The sequence below is a fragment of the Antennarius striatus genome, chromosome 8 (assembly GCF_040054535.1).
Source record: "Antennarius striatus isolate MH-2024 chromosome 8, ASM4005453v1, whole genome shotgun sequence".
In the NCBI taxonomy this organism is placed as follows: Eukaryota; Metazoa; Chordata; class Actinopteri; order Lophiiformes; family Antennariidae; genus Antennarius; species Antennarius striatus.
This window is the reverse complement of record NC_090783.1, coordinates 20,007,018-20,023,525: the sequence shown is the minus strand read 5'-3', so window position 1 is coordinate 20,023,525 and position 16,508 is coordinate 20,007,018. Positions and strand designations below refer to the sequence as shown.

The following is a 16,508-nucleotide window of genomic DNA, read 5'->3' as shown; positions in this document are numbered from 1 at the left end:
ACAAAACAGGCCAGAAAGATACTTGTTCTTTTCTTTTCTCTACTTTACTGTTAATTTTCTGATATTCTCAACAATGTTTTAGTCTTACTCCTCTTCAAGTAAAAGTAGAACAACTATACCAAATTATGAAATTATAAAGGAAAATGAAAGGAATTTACCAATTTATACTTAGTGATGATGATCTTATATAGGGTGAACATTTAACAAGAAAATTTGGCAAATAAATATTTCCAAGTATTGAAATGTAAGAATATGTTTCTGTTCATCTAACAAATTAGTAAATCCATGTTTTATGTTTTTATATGTTTGTTAGATGAGATTTTTCATTTAAATATAGTGTCATGGGCCAAAAACTAAAAAGAATCTCTCAATGAAGATAAGAGCTTGAGGTGACACTACTTTGAAGTAGTTTATATATGATGTGTTAAATTAATCTCGATCAATACAGTATGTTCTATTAAATCAGTGTATTTTTTTTAATAAACCAAACTATACTATAGAGTACTGAACCTTCTACTCCTAGAGAACGCATTAATTCCCTCTTGAATACAGGATACTGAAGTAAAATGAAGAAAAAGACTTGAGTAAAAACAACTGACTTGTTTTCTGCTGTAGTTAGTCTGGTTTAAAAGATAAATCTGCAGATCTAACTTGTTTAGTGAAGGATTTGTCTGCTTTTCTCTCCTGGATAGAGGAGATAAATATTTTTTATTTATGGATTCCAGATGTTCTTGCAGTTCCCGCCTTCTGATTGTGTGTCATGCTCTGACTGATCTGAGGTCAGATTTGGCCACCAAGAACAGGAAAGAGAGAGTGAAAAAAAAAAAAACAAGACAAGTGTGGAGGTTATGTGAATGAAAGTGTGAACGCAAACAGCAAAACTTCAATGTCGGCACACTTTCCCAGGGAGCCAGAGAGTAAATCAAGAGAGAAATGCTGCTTTGGTTAATTTACAATCCACAGCTGCTTCACATAATCAATATGCAATATTTAATGTTCAGCTGAATTCCAGACGGTTTCCTGCCTGTCACCCACATTGTACTTCTCTTTACATCTAGAGGCTTATGAAATAAAAAAAACCACAAGTACTTCCTCTCAGCAAAGTACAAAAGACATTAAGAAGAAGATCCACTTTATTAATCCCCTGACAGGAAAATTACTTTTTACACTCCATGCATATACATATCTTTATGTTAGATACAGTTGTGAGCAGGCCCCTGAAACACTGCGAGCATGCAATTAGTAAACGCAATAAACAGTATATGGTGAGGCAAAATGAAGGGCAGCGACTTTGGTTGGTTGGCCCAATTGAGCAGCTTGTAAGGGGCGCCTTGCTCAAGGGGGCATCGGCAGTGGCCGGGAGGTGAGCTGACACCTCCCACAGTCAGCTCACACTCTGAGGATGTCTGGCGGGAGCAGGAATCGACCCGCAGTGTCTGGGCGATGTCTGGTCATAAGATGTCCGCTCTACCGCTGAGTCACTGCCGCCCCAGTCTTTCTACAAATTGATCCTAAGTGGTTTTACTGTTGAATGTTATGTATCAGCGATGCTCTTTTTATTAGTCCATTGTCACCTTAATCCACTGCCTTATGAGTCAATGTCCAGAAAAACAGAAAACCAGCATGTTGAGGAAGTGATTTTGAAAGAAACAGGAAATGCAATACTGCAGTTCATGTACCCACATGCTGAGAAACACTTGATAAATGGATTGTCCATGAAGAAGATGAGACAAAGCTCAAGCCCAGAAAATCGCAATATGGGAACTCAGTGGTTTTACCATTTTTCTGTCACGTCAAGCTGGATATTTGTCTTCTTTCTCCCTCCTGTATTCTCGAAATTGGAGTCACGTAAGCCATCCCTGATGTTTTAATAAAGTTACAGTACAGCGTGTTTTAACAATGTGACTTTAATATAACTTGAAGCCAAATATGTGTAGATGTTTCTTTTTTAATCAATTTTTATCTGACAGATGTTGCTTTTCAGTTTTTATCGTGTGATCCATTTTTATTCCAACAGGAATATTGATTATATAATTATACAAATACAGAGAAGGAACAAACAATTTCTCTTAATAATTGATAACTCAGAGGAATACAATTCTAAACGGCGTACCATTTCAGTTATTATTACAGTATGTTGTTCTTGCCGTGTATAATGAAAACACAGTAATATTCCATGTTGTGCCCCCTCACAGAATTACACCTAGGAAGCACAGTCTTTGTGAACCTCGCAAACAAAGAGCTGCGTATTGAATATGAGCTGAAGAGTCCAGAAAACCATACTACCGACAGCTTGAAATGCTTCGATCCTTTCAAATCTGTCATATACAGTTGTGTCATCCCTGCTGGTCAAGCAGAATATTTCACAGGGACAATGGAGCTGAAAAACCTGACGCAGTCTGGAGAATACTCTTGTAGCTATAAAACAACTACGGTGTATTGGTTTCTTCGAGTGAGAGGTCAGTAAAAAAATAACAAAACGTATCAACGTTATCAATGGATGAGATAACTGAGAAGGATTTTCAGAGTAGTGAAGCTGCCTGACTTCAAATGTTTCTTCACTTATCTCTGCTCTTTTACTTGGATGTGATTATTTTCTGATGGATTTATGCAAATCACATTTATAATTATTTTAAATATCAGAATACTTATAATTAAAAGTAATGTCCTCTGCGTTATGGTAAAGTCTGACTAGATGCAGTAGTAAAAGAATATTTTGTGAATTATAAAAAAAAAGCTTTTATGTTGCAGAAAGTTAGGTTTTTTGCTTTAGTGTTTCTTTTATAAAGTTAATGTTTTTAAATATCTGCTTTGTCCGTGCCTTTGACATGCTCTTGGTTTCCTAAAAACCCTTTCATGATTAGAAATGAGGATTCTGATACTTGCAAAGGACAACTGGTTTTAATTCAACTAGGGATCTGTACCGATCAAATACCCCTTAATTACATAAAGCCTTGTATAGTATGATTAGAAAAAAAGGACAGAATGCATGTTGTTATGGCTAAAGTGACAATGTTATGCAATTTATTCATTTTTGAGAAGTACAGCCAACTTTTTTCACAACTTGAATGCCATACAAGGAAGCAAAATGGACTATTTCTCGAGAAAAAACAAGACTTCTAAGAGTTCTGAACCTCTTGCTAACAGCCTTTGTAACAAAAGGAAAATATTAGAGGATTCATATGGTTTCAGGCAATGTACTCAATTCATCCAAAAATACACAAAAACTCTGTTGATCTTAAATATACTGTATTTAGAAAAGGAATCGCTTGTTTAACACATGTGGGAATTTATGAACCATCCAGTTGTCAGGATGCCTGCTGCAGAATACTGTAAACAAAAATGGTTTGTGTTTTTCAGATAAAGGCTACAACAAACAAGAAGATAACCGTGAATTAATCACAGTTTCTTGCTTCACAAGCATCCTGCTAGTTTTCTGTGTGATTGGCTCAGCGATCATCTTCAGGGGATATTGGGTAAGATGTACCCTGTTCACAATATGCCAGAAGTTAAGATGGATGCAGTTTGTTTCAGTTAAAGAATGTGACTTTGGTACGGACTCAAACTGTGACCATACGAGTCAAGAAGCTGAAAAAAAGTGATGTAGATCAACGCCATCTAGGATTTTACTTCCTCTGGTGCTGCAGACAACAATTTTAATTTTTATAAATACATACAAATAAACACATAAACTCAAAAAGGGCCATGTACAGTATATAATTCCTGCATACTGAAGTTTAAAGGGTGGGGATCTATCGTTTCATCTAGCCACTGAAGCCACTGAGGCCAACTCTGAATGTTATTTCACAAACAAAGACAAATTCTTTCAGTTTCCCTCCTCCAAAAAAGTCACATCAGAGGTTCTATTTCTCACTTAAGCATCAAGCTTGCATTGATATCCAACTTAGAACCATTATGTGACTTGGTCTAGTTTCTATTTTTTGTCATTTTCAGAAAGAAGGCTTCACACAAGCCGCCAACATTTGCAGAAAACAAAAGCAGAACGGAGCGGAAAAGAAAGGGAAACAGATAGAGAAGAAGAATGAAAATGAGGATGTGAGGTCTGCTTCGTCCACATCTGTCTACGCTGTGAGCTCCTTTTATTCCTCAGCACATAAACACAATTTATTAATTATATTGTACCACTTTCTTACATTCCAATGTTATTTTTTATTATATGTCTTGGAAACTGATTTGAGATATCCCCAGAGTCTAGATTCTCGGCCCAGATCCATTTATGATGCGCTGGACTGTCCACCTGCAAACACAGACCAACGAAATGTCAAACCTCAGAAAAATGATTCTGAAAATAAGGTCAGGGTGAATTTCATTTGTTACTATTACATATACTGAACTCTAATCAGTGGGAAATAGTGAACCATGTAATAATTTCTTCTACTTCCTTCATAGATGGTGCAAGAGAGAAAACCCCCACGTGAAGATATATTTGAGTCAGTCTATGAGAATTTTTGAAGTTTAAATAAAAAAATCAGCCTATTTTTCCTTTTCTTTTTTTTATTACATAACACAGAAACTCAGATGAGAATAATACCCAGATGAGTAGTGTAACAAACCTATAACATGACATACTACTAAATAGATACACATATCAACAAAAACAACACTAGTGAACCACAACGTGCAACATTCAATAAGACCCTACCTGGGTAAGTTTACAAAGGGGGTTGTGCGTGTGTGCATGTTTGTGTGTCTGTCTGTGTGTATGTGTGTGTTTGTGTGTTTTACGGGCCTGTACACAAACTATGCATGTGATTAACACAGACTCACACAAGTAATTTATCATTCATTCATTCATCGTCAACCGCTTCACCCGCTGTGGCGGGTCGCGGGGGAGCTGGAGCCTACCCCAGCTGACTGAGGGCATGATGCGGGGGAAACTCCTGGAGCGACGCCAGTGCACCGTGGAGCCACACAGAAACACAGACAAACACGCACACGCACACTCCTACAAGTAATTTGGAACAGCCAATAAAGCTGAAGTGCATGTTTTTGGAGGTGGGAGGAAGCCGGATAACCCAGAGAGAACCCACGCAGACACGGGGAGAGCATGCGAACTCCATACAGAGCGGGACTCGAACCTGGGACCGCCTTGCTGTACAGCGATAGCGCTACCCACTGTGCCACCCTGCTGCCCTAATTCAATTTAAATTGATTTAATCTTTGCTCTTAACATTGTCCAAGGTGTAGAGGAGTTGAGTTTAGACTGGATGAGGCCCACCTGAGGGGAGGGCAGGAGGGCAGAAAGAAAAAAGAAAAAATAAAAATGAAAAATTTACAGTAGCAGAAATTACATAATTTTTGTTGTTGTGTTCATTTCATTTGCTACAAAAAAGTGTGTGTGTGTGTGTGTGTGTGTGTGTGTGTGTGTGTGTGTGTGTGTGTGTGTGTGTGTGTGTGAGAGAGAGAGAGAGAGAGAAGAGAGAGAGAGAGAGAGAGAGAGAGAGAGAGAGAGAGAGAGAGAGAGAGAGAGAGAGAGAGAGAGAGAGAGAAGGGGGGGTGAGAGCGTTCTGGACTATGTGTATGTTGAGTGTAAAAATTTTCTTTTCTCCAACAGGGATTAATAAAACTCATTAAATCTTAAATCTTCTTCTTCCCTGGAGATTTGCAGCAGATATCTATTATTGTTCTACTGCTGCCACCTCCTGGTTATTGTTATAAACTGTCATTAATCAGGTTAGATATAGTCTACAAGGTTTTCGTTTGAGTCCTGTCATTTCTCAAACCTCAGAAATGTATTCTTCACTCCCTGACATCAGCAAATATTAAAATGTGGAATCATATCACAGTGATGAATGTCACTATGATATAGCATGGTGGCACACTGGGTAATGTTGTTTCCTCACAGCCAGAAGGCTTCAGATTTGATTACTTTCTGTGTAAATCTTGTCCTCCCCATGCCTGCGTGGGTTCTCTTTGGGTTCCCTAACTAATGCATTAACCTAATCCTATGAGATGAGAAATGGGATAAAGAAAAAGTCTCAACAAGTCTCCATTTATTTATTTTATTTTATTTATTTATTTATTTATTTTTGGTCAACCACAACTCAGTACTTCAAATATGCTATTATTTTCATCCTTTTGAAGCCCTCCTATATCTTCTTTTAATTTGTACCCAGACCTGCTCCCAAACAGGCCAATGACAGCAATAACAGAAATGATATTTCCTTATAATTTCAGATTCCTTCCTTCTCTGGATTTGTTGATTTAAAAAAAACCAACAACGTAATTTTACTTTTCTTCAAAGACAATGTAAATACCCTACAGCTCCACTAAATGTATTACTTCCTGTTGTTTCTAAACTACTGTATTCATTATTCCCTGCCCTCCTCCATCAGCGTGAATTAAAACAGGAGACCGATGAGTCTGGCGATTTCGACGTCTTTGAAGCAGCCATCATCATAGAAGAATTTCTTTATAATAAAGGACCGCCCCTTTACGACGATAAACCAATGAAATTACCGCCTCTTCTTCCACGACCCACTACGTCACAGCTTCTACTTCCTGGTTTGGTTTGTTGTGGTTATTTACGGCGATCATGGCTGCAGAGGGAGATTTTTTGGCAAGATATCGCGCCGTGTCAAATAAACTGAAAAAGTGAGAAAGAAAATAACAAATAATTGACTAAACATTAGGATGGGAGTGACTTTCGTTGTCAGTGTTGCTACAGACAGTCGTTTTGCTCTGCAGCTAACGGATAATTAGCTATTATCAGAATGTTAGCTGTATATCTATTCCTTTGTCCAGCAATTGATTTTGTGATACAGTATTTGATTTTGCTAACTGGAATAGTTCAGAGAATTAAAAAATCTTATTTCCATGTCTTAGGCGTTTCCTCCGAAAACCCAATGTAGCTGAGGCTAGTGAGCAGTTTGGTAAGTGTCTGTCAATCCAATCGGAACATAACCAGTGTAATCCAGCATTGCGTTCACACTGTCAAGCAGTATTGTAAAGTCGCATCTGGGTTTCAGGTCAGTTAGCCAAAGAGTTGAAGCAGCAGGACTGTCTTCAGTATGCCGCCTTCTGCAACCTGGCCATGGCTCGGTGAGTGGACAGCAACGCATGCTAGTTTTACACATATAAAGAGGTTGTACGCAAACCTGACAACAGATAATATTAATATTTTCACATACATCTCGACAAAGTATTTGTGGTGTAATAGTTTTCCGAGAATAAAGCTCCTGAACGAGGATGATCCAGTTGTTCCACTGCAAATTGTCATTGTGATTTCTTCATCTAGCATAGTGACATTTTCATTTTCCATTCATTCAAGTCAAGAAAATGAATCAAACTTTTGAAAAAAATGTTTGATGATTTGATTTTGAATGCTCTTCACTAATTGGGACTTTGACATTAAATAATCTGCCACAATTTTCATAATCACTTTATACTTAATGGGGGAAAAAATGGCAAAACAAAATTATTCTAACAATGTTCAAACCTTAACCTGCCCCAACTTTATATTTATAGTCGTATTGGTATTTGTATTATTTTTCAAATCCTTGTATAAAATGAGTATTTACATAATATTCACCATTTGAGTAAATATCCAGCAGTTTGATTGATAAGGAAATTGTGAGCGGATTCCCTAAAACTACCTTCATATGCTGCACAGTGTCTTTGAAAAATTACTTCTGCCCCTATTCTACGAACATCATCGGACTGCAATAGGATTATAACCATTTTGTGACTGTACGTGTTCTTGTTATATTATCCCATGAAGCATCTGTTAAGTCTGGCCTATGGTTGGCCCTTTAGTCCAAATGAAGGGACAGTTTTCTTTGTTCATAGTTGCTCCAAAGACATTGTTGCCGCTACACTCACTAAAATCCTGTGTCACAACTTGGTTGCAGGAGTGCTGTCTCCAGCTAAACATTTTTAAAACTATAGGTATGCATTTCACTAAAATAGAGTGTCATCTGACCCAACATACGTGTTAATAGAGAAAAATACAAAATGTCAGGCAGTGTAAATATCCTGGGTACTGTGATAATAAATTCACAGCTTTCCATTAAAGACTTTATTGACATATTGTGGAGAAAAAAAAATCAAATTTTTGTGCAGTTCGAAATGAAATGTCAACTAAAGCCGCAAGGTGTACTTGGATTCAATGATTCTTAGTCACTTCAACTACTACCTAACCAGTTGGTCATTGTTTAGGTAGTATTCATTCATTGACAAAGCTGATGGTACATCTGCTGCTATTTTGATGGTTCTCATTATTTGTGCTTTATTTCCTCTTCAGAATGAAAAACTAAATTCAGTTCTTAACTGCAGGTGTGAGCAGACTCTCTTTAATGCTCCTGGAGAGGCTTTGGCATTAACTGATGCTGCTCGCCTCTTTCTCTCATCTGAGAAGGAGAACAGGGCGCTGCAGGCCCCAGGCTTTGATGAACACCTTCAGGCTGCACTCAACTGCTACGGATTTGCGATCAAAGTACGCTAGAATCAGATTTTTCAACAGCATATTTAGTGCATGATCAGCAATAATTTTGCTCTGACAATGTCTTTAACTCTGAAAGCAGAAAACATAATGATGTGAACTTTATAATGTTTGCAGCCTATTCTGCACATTTTGTGCTGAAACAAAATAGAGGCTTGCAGAAATGATTATACAGAGATTATCTCAAAGATTACAGTACTTGCATAGATGCCATCACATAATGCTGATATTTAAATGAGTTACAGGTTTATATTGAAATGAACCAACCTGTGATGGCAGCCAGCCTCTGCCTAGAACTTGGTAATGCACTCAAGGTAAGACTTTGGATCAGACCATTAGGATATCCTAGAAAGATATGTGATATTTTTATAATATAAAGTTGATACACTGTGTTTCATCAAAGTGTTTCAAATGTTAACTTCAAATTGTCCTCTGGTTTCAAGGAGATGAATAGACCAGGAGAGTCCATTGTTCACTACCAAAGGGCTGCAGAGTTGCAGACACAGACACCAGTTGAGGCTCTGCTGTCAATGGGGGAAATGGCCACTTGTAAAATTCTCACCCGTGAGTTCAGTCTGCTAAGATTTGTTTTATATTTTATTCCGGAAATAGAACCTAAGTTCTTGTCTGTAATTTTATGTGTTTTTCTGTTTTGTATTGTTTGCAGGTGACTATGATGGTGCTTTGTCAGTTTTCACAGAGATGCAGCTGATGTGTCAAGAGCGAGGGCTGCAGCTTCCGGGCACCAGCACCCTTGTTGGTAAAGCTCTTCAATGAGTTTCTGAAAATAATCTCACGGATGACAGGCTCATCAGTTCAATTATTTGTCACAAAGACAGCTCTGCTGCATTATGTCCAAACAACCAAGTGTTGAGATAAGAAATATTTTATTGTTGATTTCAGAAACAGAGATTCTTACACTAACAGCATCTTTGTGCTTTAATATCATTTCTTGACCTCTGTCACAACAATCACATCTTTTTGTTTTATTGTTTATGGATCTGAAAGATAGAGGATGGAATGTGGAAGTATTGATTCAGGTTTTGAGGTGGGTGGCAGCACATCAGCAATTCTGGACGTTTTCATTGACTTAAATAAGAACACGGGCTTTTTACATATTATGCCAATTAAAATTAAACAATGCAAGGACAAGTAAGGATAATCACGTGACAGGAGTAGGTTTCCAAGGACGATGAAGCGTTGTCATCTTGGTTTCATTGCAGTACTCTGCTATGCCTTGATGTCTTCACACATTGATTGATGATTCTCTGACAGTGTCACAAACTGGAATATACTTACTGTGTGCACTCATGACCATGCCTGTTTCAGAGTCATAGTAATCATAGGAGTCTATTATGATGAAACCTCATTGAGGTTTTAGTGTCAATATTGATCATAGACGTTTGCGTTCTCTGAGTTCTTGCTGTTGTTATTTAAAATTGTCATTTCTTTTCTCTATTGTAAATGAAGGGGCTTTTTTGGACATTGTCGCTAAATGTGAGATCTCTAGAGTACTACTGCTGATGTTGCTTGAGGTAAGAATGTTTTATTTATTAATGAATTATTTTATAAATAAAACAATTGTATATGTGTAACTGAAGTGGAAAAACTACATCAGTGTTGTTTGTTGATAAGATGTGACTCCAACAAGCTCTGTGCTTTAAACAGCCGATCAGGTTTTTATAGGTAATTGTACTACAACAGGAGCATCTGCCAATATTCAAATGTCACACACCCAGTAGTATTCATAGTGTATCAGAGTACTGTAATGATTATGCATCTTGCATGTGCATATCTCACTTCTGTTCTGCTGTCCCATGCAGCCTCCACCTCAGAAGCTGTTACCAGAACATGCTCAGACCTTGGAGAGATATGCATGGGAGTCTTTTGACCCTCACAGTCAAGGTGAACATTTTGTTTATGAAAAGCATATGAAATACATGGAATGTCATTTCACGAGAAATGTAGTATTTGTGTCATAAAGCCTGTGGTTGACATTTGTTTGAAGTAATGCCGACATGGGTCTTGTCCTTTCCTTCAGTGACCTTCCTGCCTGAAAATGTTTTCCTGCTCTTACAGTCAGTTGTGGTGAGTTTCATCATCTGCATACTTCTACAGTTCACAGGATTTCCTGAACCTCCCTGCTTCAAGCAGGAATAATGGTCTTCATGGTCCTCATGTGACAGTGATACATATGCTGGAGTTTCACTTCTTTTTCCAATGAAATTAACTTTTTTTTCTTTAGTGGCATTTTTTTTAGCTGTATCAGTGTTAGTATACTTTCACCGTGACTGTTGCTTTGGGTAATCAATATTTGTGTCTTGTGATTGATTTATTGTCATGCTAACCTTAAAGAACACTGTAGAGAAACCTTTTCTTAACAAATGGATTCAATTCCTAGGAGAGTGGAAAGGTCCAAAGGAGTTTGAGATATGTATATAACGGCCATCTCAATTTTCGGTTGTAGTTTTGTGTGGAGTAATTCAGCAAATCTGTTTTGCAGATGGCTTGTCAGGAGAAAGACACAGAGTCGCTGAAATCTCTTCAGACAGAGCTCTGGTGAGTCTTAAGAAGTTTGACTTCCCTTCTTGTGATGGGGTTGCAGCAGCTTTTTCTAATTTTGTCGGTCAAATTTAATGTACATTAATTTCTATGCGTTTTCCCTTTTGTCCCTTTCAGGCCGTTTCTGACCGCTGAGCAGAATCATCTTCTCCACCTGGTGGTTCAGGAGCGCATCACACCGTCTGGACAAGGCATTTAGTGCAGTCCAGCATTTACACACTTCCTCTGGGAATAATGTTTTATATAATGGAACATTCCTGTTTCAAACTGGGTGTGTTGTAGGACCTAAAATGTTAGTTTCAAATCCTAACTCTCGTAATCTGTACAAAGTAGATTTACCCTTTTTAGGGGATTCATGCTGATCCTGAATTAAGCGAATGTCTTGTTTGCTCTTATATGAAGTCCACAGATCTTAAATGGTCTAATGTTTATTCATTATGAAGTTGTGACGGTTGGATCGTGTTGCATTTACTGTAGTTAGAAAGATGAAATATTAATTCTTTGTGATATAGTTAGTCTTTATTAAGAAATGATATGGCTTAGAGTCCAATGTAATTACAAACAAAATATTCTGTTGCATAGTTGAAATATGGTAAAACATTTTGAAACACCATTGTCCTCCATCCTGGGTTCATATTATGTTCACTTCTAAAACTTGCATGGACGTTTCTTTTGGTAGCAGCCAAACTTAAAACACAATTAAACAAGACAGTGTTACAAAAATAAAATGGATACAATGTACATAGATTGAAAAAAAGGATATACTTCAATTATAAAATAAAGATACACGATTAAAACTACTAGTACTGTAGATTAAGGTTTGTCCTTCCTGATTGTTCAAGTACAACAGGACAGTTGTATTTTTGTCTCCATGCCGTACCCTCACAGATACAGTAATTTTTTTTTTCACTCCTCAACTCTTCAAACCTGCAGTAGTAACTTTCAACCTTAGAACATGGTAATACAGGATGATAAATACTGAAATGTAGTCTTTGTATTTTGTACTACTGCATCTCAAAGGAGCTTTGGCTTACTCTCTCCTCTCTCCCATATCATCCACTTTTTAGTATTTTGAGAAAACAAGCTTATTTTTCTTAGGTGAGAACATATAAAAATGTAAGATTACTCAACAGCATCTTAGCTTCTCATAAAGATTAAAAAGCAGGAGCGAGCAGCTTGCCTGGGTCTTTATACAAGGTAATAAAATACACCGACCAGCAACTCAACCAGCTAGAACTCAACAGATTTTTCATTTGTTTTAAGCACACTTTCGGTTTCTGTATTCCTGAAACTAAAGTAATACGTTTCATTAATGTTCTGACCTCTGAGTTACTGGTATACATGTAGATTTTGTTACCTTTGTGGGGCTGGCCTAATTTGTAGTCTTAATGCTAAACGTCACAAATTTTTACAGGCTAAAACACAGATATAAGAGTGGTATCAAGCCTCTCATCTTACTCTTGGCAAAAAGGAAAATAAGTACACTTCTAAAAATGTTGAGCTATTACTTTTAATATGTAAAGAGTATGGACTTATTTATCCTACCCTGTATCTAATAACTACCTTTTAAAAGACAATGGAAATAATTGATTTATTAACAACTGCATGGTTATATTCCTGACACAAGCACATCTTGGGGTTGCACTATCCTAATCACAACCATCATTTTGTTGATGAAAATACCAGTTCAGTTCAGCCCTTCATGTTATCTAAGCATAATTTCAGTTTATAATATTCAAAAACACAGAACAAATGGCTCCTGTTAGCAACTGAACACTATTTCCCCCTTTTTCTGAGCTGCAAATGTAGATAAGCAACCTTCAGGTTTTTTTTCTCTTCCAAATTTGAAACAGATCTTTTTCTTAAATTCCCCAAATTCACACTGGGAACATGATCCCAGACCTGCCCTCATTCTTCAGCTCTCAATCGCTCTTCTTCCTCAGGACAAGGTAAGTGATCGCCAAGATTAAGGTGAAGACAAAAGAGATCCAGGCCAGAACATAGGAGTGGCCGTAGCCTCCCTCTTTGTCGTCCTTGTGAAGCTCAGCCGTGTAGATTGAGGCGGCTATCATTACACACAAGCCTGCAGGACAGAAAAGGGAAATATTGTCACAGAATTTCACAAAGAAATTAAAGTCACTGTTTTGCACGAACAAGGATGATGTCCTGTTCTACTGCAGTCACACCGAAATGGGAAACATGAAAAGCAATTTTAAGAAGATTACCTATTTAATTTTGAATACTGCAATGAATACTGTTGTAAAGGTAAAGGCTTTATGTGTACAGCATTCTGCCAACGTTGAAAGCAACAATGAGCAACAATGCTGGTTAGATGTTTGAAAAATTATCAGCATTACATTTAATAATGAGTTTCAAGCAGCCTAAATTTTTTTATTGTGTTTTGCTGTTTGTAGGGTGTTGTTTTGGGTGTCTGATGTCCTTCAAGAAACTGAGACAGTCGAGCCTCACAAATTAATTATGCAATAAAATATAAAAACAAATGAGAAAATAAAATGAATGATTCAAGAATCAACAGTAGATGCCTTTATTAGGCCATTTTGAAAAAATTACTTCAAAGATTTTTGAAAACTTAGTTTTGCATCCCTGTTGAGGTCAGAGCCGGAGAATCCAAAAATAGTGATTTTTCAATAATGTGTCAAGGGCCACAACTCCACAGATCAAACCAGATGATCAATGTTTTGACTGAACACCTGCAGCTTTTGATCCTGGATCACATCTGAGTGAAAACCACTGACTGCCCGTGTCTGCTGCCAAGCTTGTTTTAGCACTACCCTGAAGACGGCTTGTACAAGCTGCTGAGCTACGGTCGACTACACTTCAAGCCAAATGTCGCGCAAGAGTGAGTGACGCAGGGAGAAGAAGTCCAATACAAGGACACACTTCAGCAGATCTGTCTGCAACTGCTCTTCCTCACCTCTTCAAAAATTAAAAAAAAAAAAATCCCATTCTGGAAGCTTACATTGTTTTTTGTTCCATCCCGTATTAGGAAATTATTTTCGCAAACACAAATATGCAAATCTAATAACACATACTGTATTTCCACTGCTGACCTTTAAGGAAAGCTTTTACTGTACCCTCACCCACTCCATTGAAATGCATAAATTTCTGTATAAGTAGCAAGCAAATAAATCAATAAATCTTCCGGACCTACTGCAGGTCAGATTTATGATTCCAGTTTACTTACATGCAATTAGCTGTAAAATGCCGGTGAAGGTGAACCTCTGGCCTTTGGGCAGCGTGAACAACTGAGCCACAAACACAAACAGGGCCAGAATGGCAAAGACACAGGCCAGCACTGAGGTGGCCTGAATCGTCTGGAGATATTCTGCAACAGCAGGATGATAAAACAGACACAAACTCAATGAAAGGTCAAGTACGACGCAGGTACAAAATGAAATCAATAATACTATTAACACTCAAAAAAAAAAAAACATTGAAAAAAACATGACTGTAAAGAGATACGACAGTTTTTTGAGCTCTGCTTTCAGGTCACAAATGACAAAACATGTGAACTTTCTTGGGAAAACAGTTCCAAGGTCATCCAATTCATTTAATATGAACAGTCTGAACACTTTGTTTACCCTCTGGGTAGTTCTTCAGGTTGGTGTAATGCCAGCCTGAGTTTGTCAGATCCCATCTGCCCCACAAGTCAGTTGACACTGTGTCGGTGATCCACCAGGCCTGAAGACAGGGAGGGAGGAAAAAATGACAAAGATATCAAGGCAAACACACAGGCAGTTTCACATTCAAAGACAAATTGTATTCATAAAAAGTTTGACTTTGCATTTTCAACTAGTGCTGTCAGACCTGCTTGGTCGGTTTTTTAATATTATGTAAACCTTATTGAAATGATGCATGTAAATAGTATGAATAGTGAAATACCAAAAACACATGTAGACATTTCACTTCAGTGTGTTTCTAAGCAGTTTGAAGACACATGAGCTTTCGCATAACTTTAAGACTTTACATTTGCTTTGAAAATCGAGTGGGAGCCTTTAGATGGCCTTTTGTGAACTCCCATAAACAACATTATTCTACTCGTGAACGCAGACAATTTCCAGGAGAGCATTAATGAAATTATAAGGCCACATACATTATCAATGGTGGCCACCAGCAGCAGGATGATGGTTGTAATGTGCAGAACAACTATTCCAGCCAGCATCAACATCGTGGCCCTTTGAATACTGATGACAGGGGAACAGAGGAAGGGTGCATACTATTATTTATTTGTCCACACAAACACCTTTGTAGCAGAGGCTTGTGCATCAAGGAACACACAATCATGCACAGACTATTATAGAGACACACAGCTGTTCCAAATGAATAGTTTCTCAGACAGGAAAAAAAAAAAACCTGGCTGGGGGGTGGGGGGGGGCCCTTTGCATGCAAGCCCAAACTCGCCCTGCGCGTCGCGCACACAGACTCATTTTTGAATTACACATCTAACTGCTCAGTAAAACCAATGGGAATATATCTTCGATTGTAAAACATTGAAAATTGTATCTCATTTTTGATGATTTACTGCCAGTGGGTCATGCAGTACCGATAGATACTTATTCGGTTGCTTAACGACTCATTTTTCATGGCTTTAAACTATTTCCGTCGACAAGAAAGGCGCATTTGTTGAGACGGTGTTCGGGCATTTCCCAAAAAAAGGGTGCTGCTCCGTCTCACACACACACACGCACACACACACACACACACACACACACACACACACACACACACACTAGGCCTGTACTTTGAAAAGAGCGCGAGAAATCACCGACAGAAAATAACAAAACTCAAACTTAAAACTTCCACATTAAAAACTGATGAACTCCATGGAGTTGGAGACGCGCGTCCTCCTCAGACTTTGCTCAACGCTTCACATCCAGAGAGTTCATCAGATCGCTTGGAAGAAATGTGTACAAAGTTTATATTTCTACACTTCTCACACACACAAAAAAAAAACAAACCCAAAAAAACTAAAATCATGCATCTCATCGTGTTAAGTCTGTAAGAAATAACTTTTGAATAACTTTTAAACCTGAATAAACGTTACCTGAGAGCGCTATAACGCACGGCCACGAAGATATTTGGGAATGTGAAAGACCGTAGACCCACCCAGTTTTGAATTCACAGCGCACACACGCACACACACACACACACACACACACACACACACACACACACACACACACACACACACACACACACACACACACTACACTGTTTTCCCTCTCTAGTCCCTCTTTTTCCTTTCACAAAGCCCCACCCATAAAGTATAATTTTCCCCCCTCGGTGAGACATCTAGACGACGTTTCAGGTTGCCCCTTCAACACCAAACGGTGCGTAAAAAGCAAACGGTCACATGGATGTTTTTAACGCATTTCGCTAACTTGGATTAGTGTTTCTGCTGATTTTAGTAATTGAAGACGTCTCCACAGGCTGCAACATATTAGTCTACTTCTTTTTTCTCATT

At 38.0% G+C, this 16,508-nt stretch overlaps 3 protein-coding genes across 3 annotated transcripts; 2 read left to right on the top strand and 1 right to left on the bottom strand.

The window, feature by feature from the left end:
• The first annotated feature begins 1,665 nt into the window (after positions 1–1,665).
• On the top strand, positions 1,666–4,499 carry nfam1 (NFAT activating protein with ITAM motif 1). Its single transcript, XM_068322202.1, has 6 exons — positions 1,666–1,848; positions 2,196–2,459; positions 3,361–3,476; positions 3,955–4,089; positions 4,210–4,314; positions 4,411–4,499. Exons 1-6 carry the CDS (start codon positions 1,674–1,676, stop codon positions 4,471–4,473), a joined length of 858 nt encoding a protein of 285 aa, XP_068178303.1. The 5' UTR covers positions 1,666–1,673; the 3' UTR covers positions 4,474–4,499.
• Positions 4,500–6,531: 2,032 nt separating this feature from the next.
• f8a (coagulation factor VIII associated) lies at positions 6,532–12,007 on the top strand. Its single transcript, XM_068322399.1, has 12 exons — positions 6,532–6,615; positions 6,847–6,893; positions 6,990–7,062; positions 8,296–8,455; positions 8,707–8,775; positions 8,905–9,025; positions 9,129–9,221; positions 9,932–9,996; positions 10,285–10,366; positions 10,503–10,549; positions 10,965–11,020; positions 11,141–12,007. The coding sequence occupies exons 1-12, from the start codon at positions 6,557–6,559 to the stop codon at positions 11,220–11,222; spliced, it is 954 nt and encodes a 317-aa protein (XP_068178500.1). The 5' UTR covers positions 6,532–6,556; the 3' UTR covers positions 11,223–12,007.
• Positions 11,521–16,209, bottom strand: emp1 (epithelial membrane protein 1). Its single transcript, XM_068322400.1, has 5 exons — positions 16,089–16,209; positions 15,138–15,228; positions 14,626–14,725; positions 14,229–14,369; positions 11,521–13,106 (listed from the first exon to the last, which is right to left on the bottom strand). Exons 2-5 carry the CDS (start codon positions 15,210–15,212, stop codon positions 12,946–12,948), a joined length of 477 nt encoding a protein of 158 aa, XP_068178501.1. The 5' UTR covers positions 15,213–15,228; positions 16,089–16,209; the 3' UTR covers positions 11,521–12,945.
• Positions 16,210–16,508: the final 299 nt, after the last annotated feature.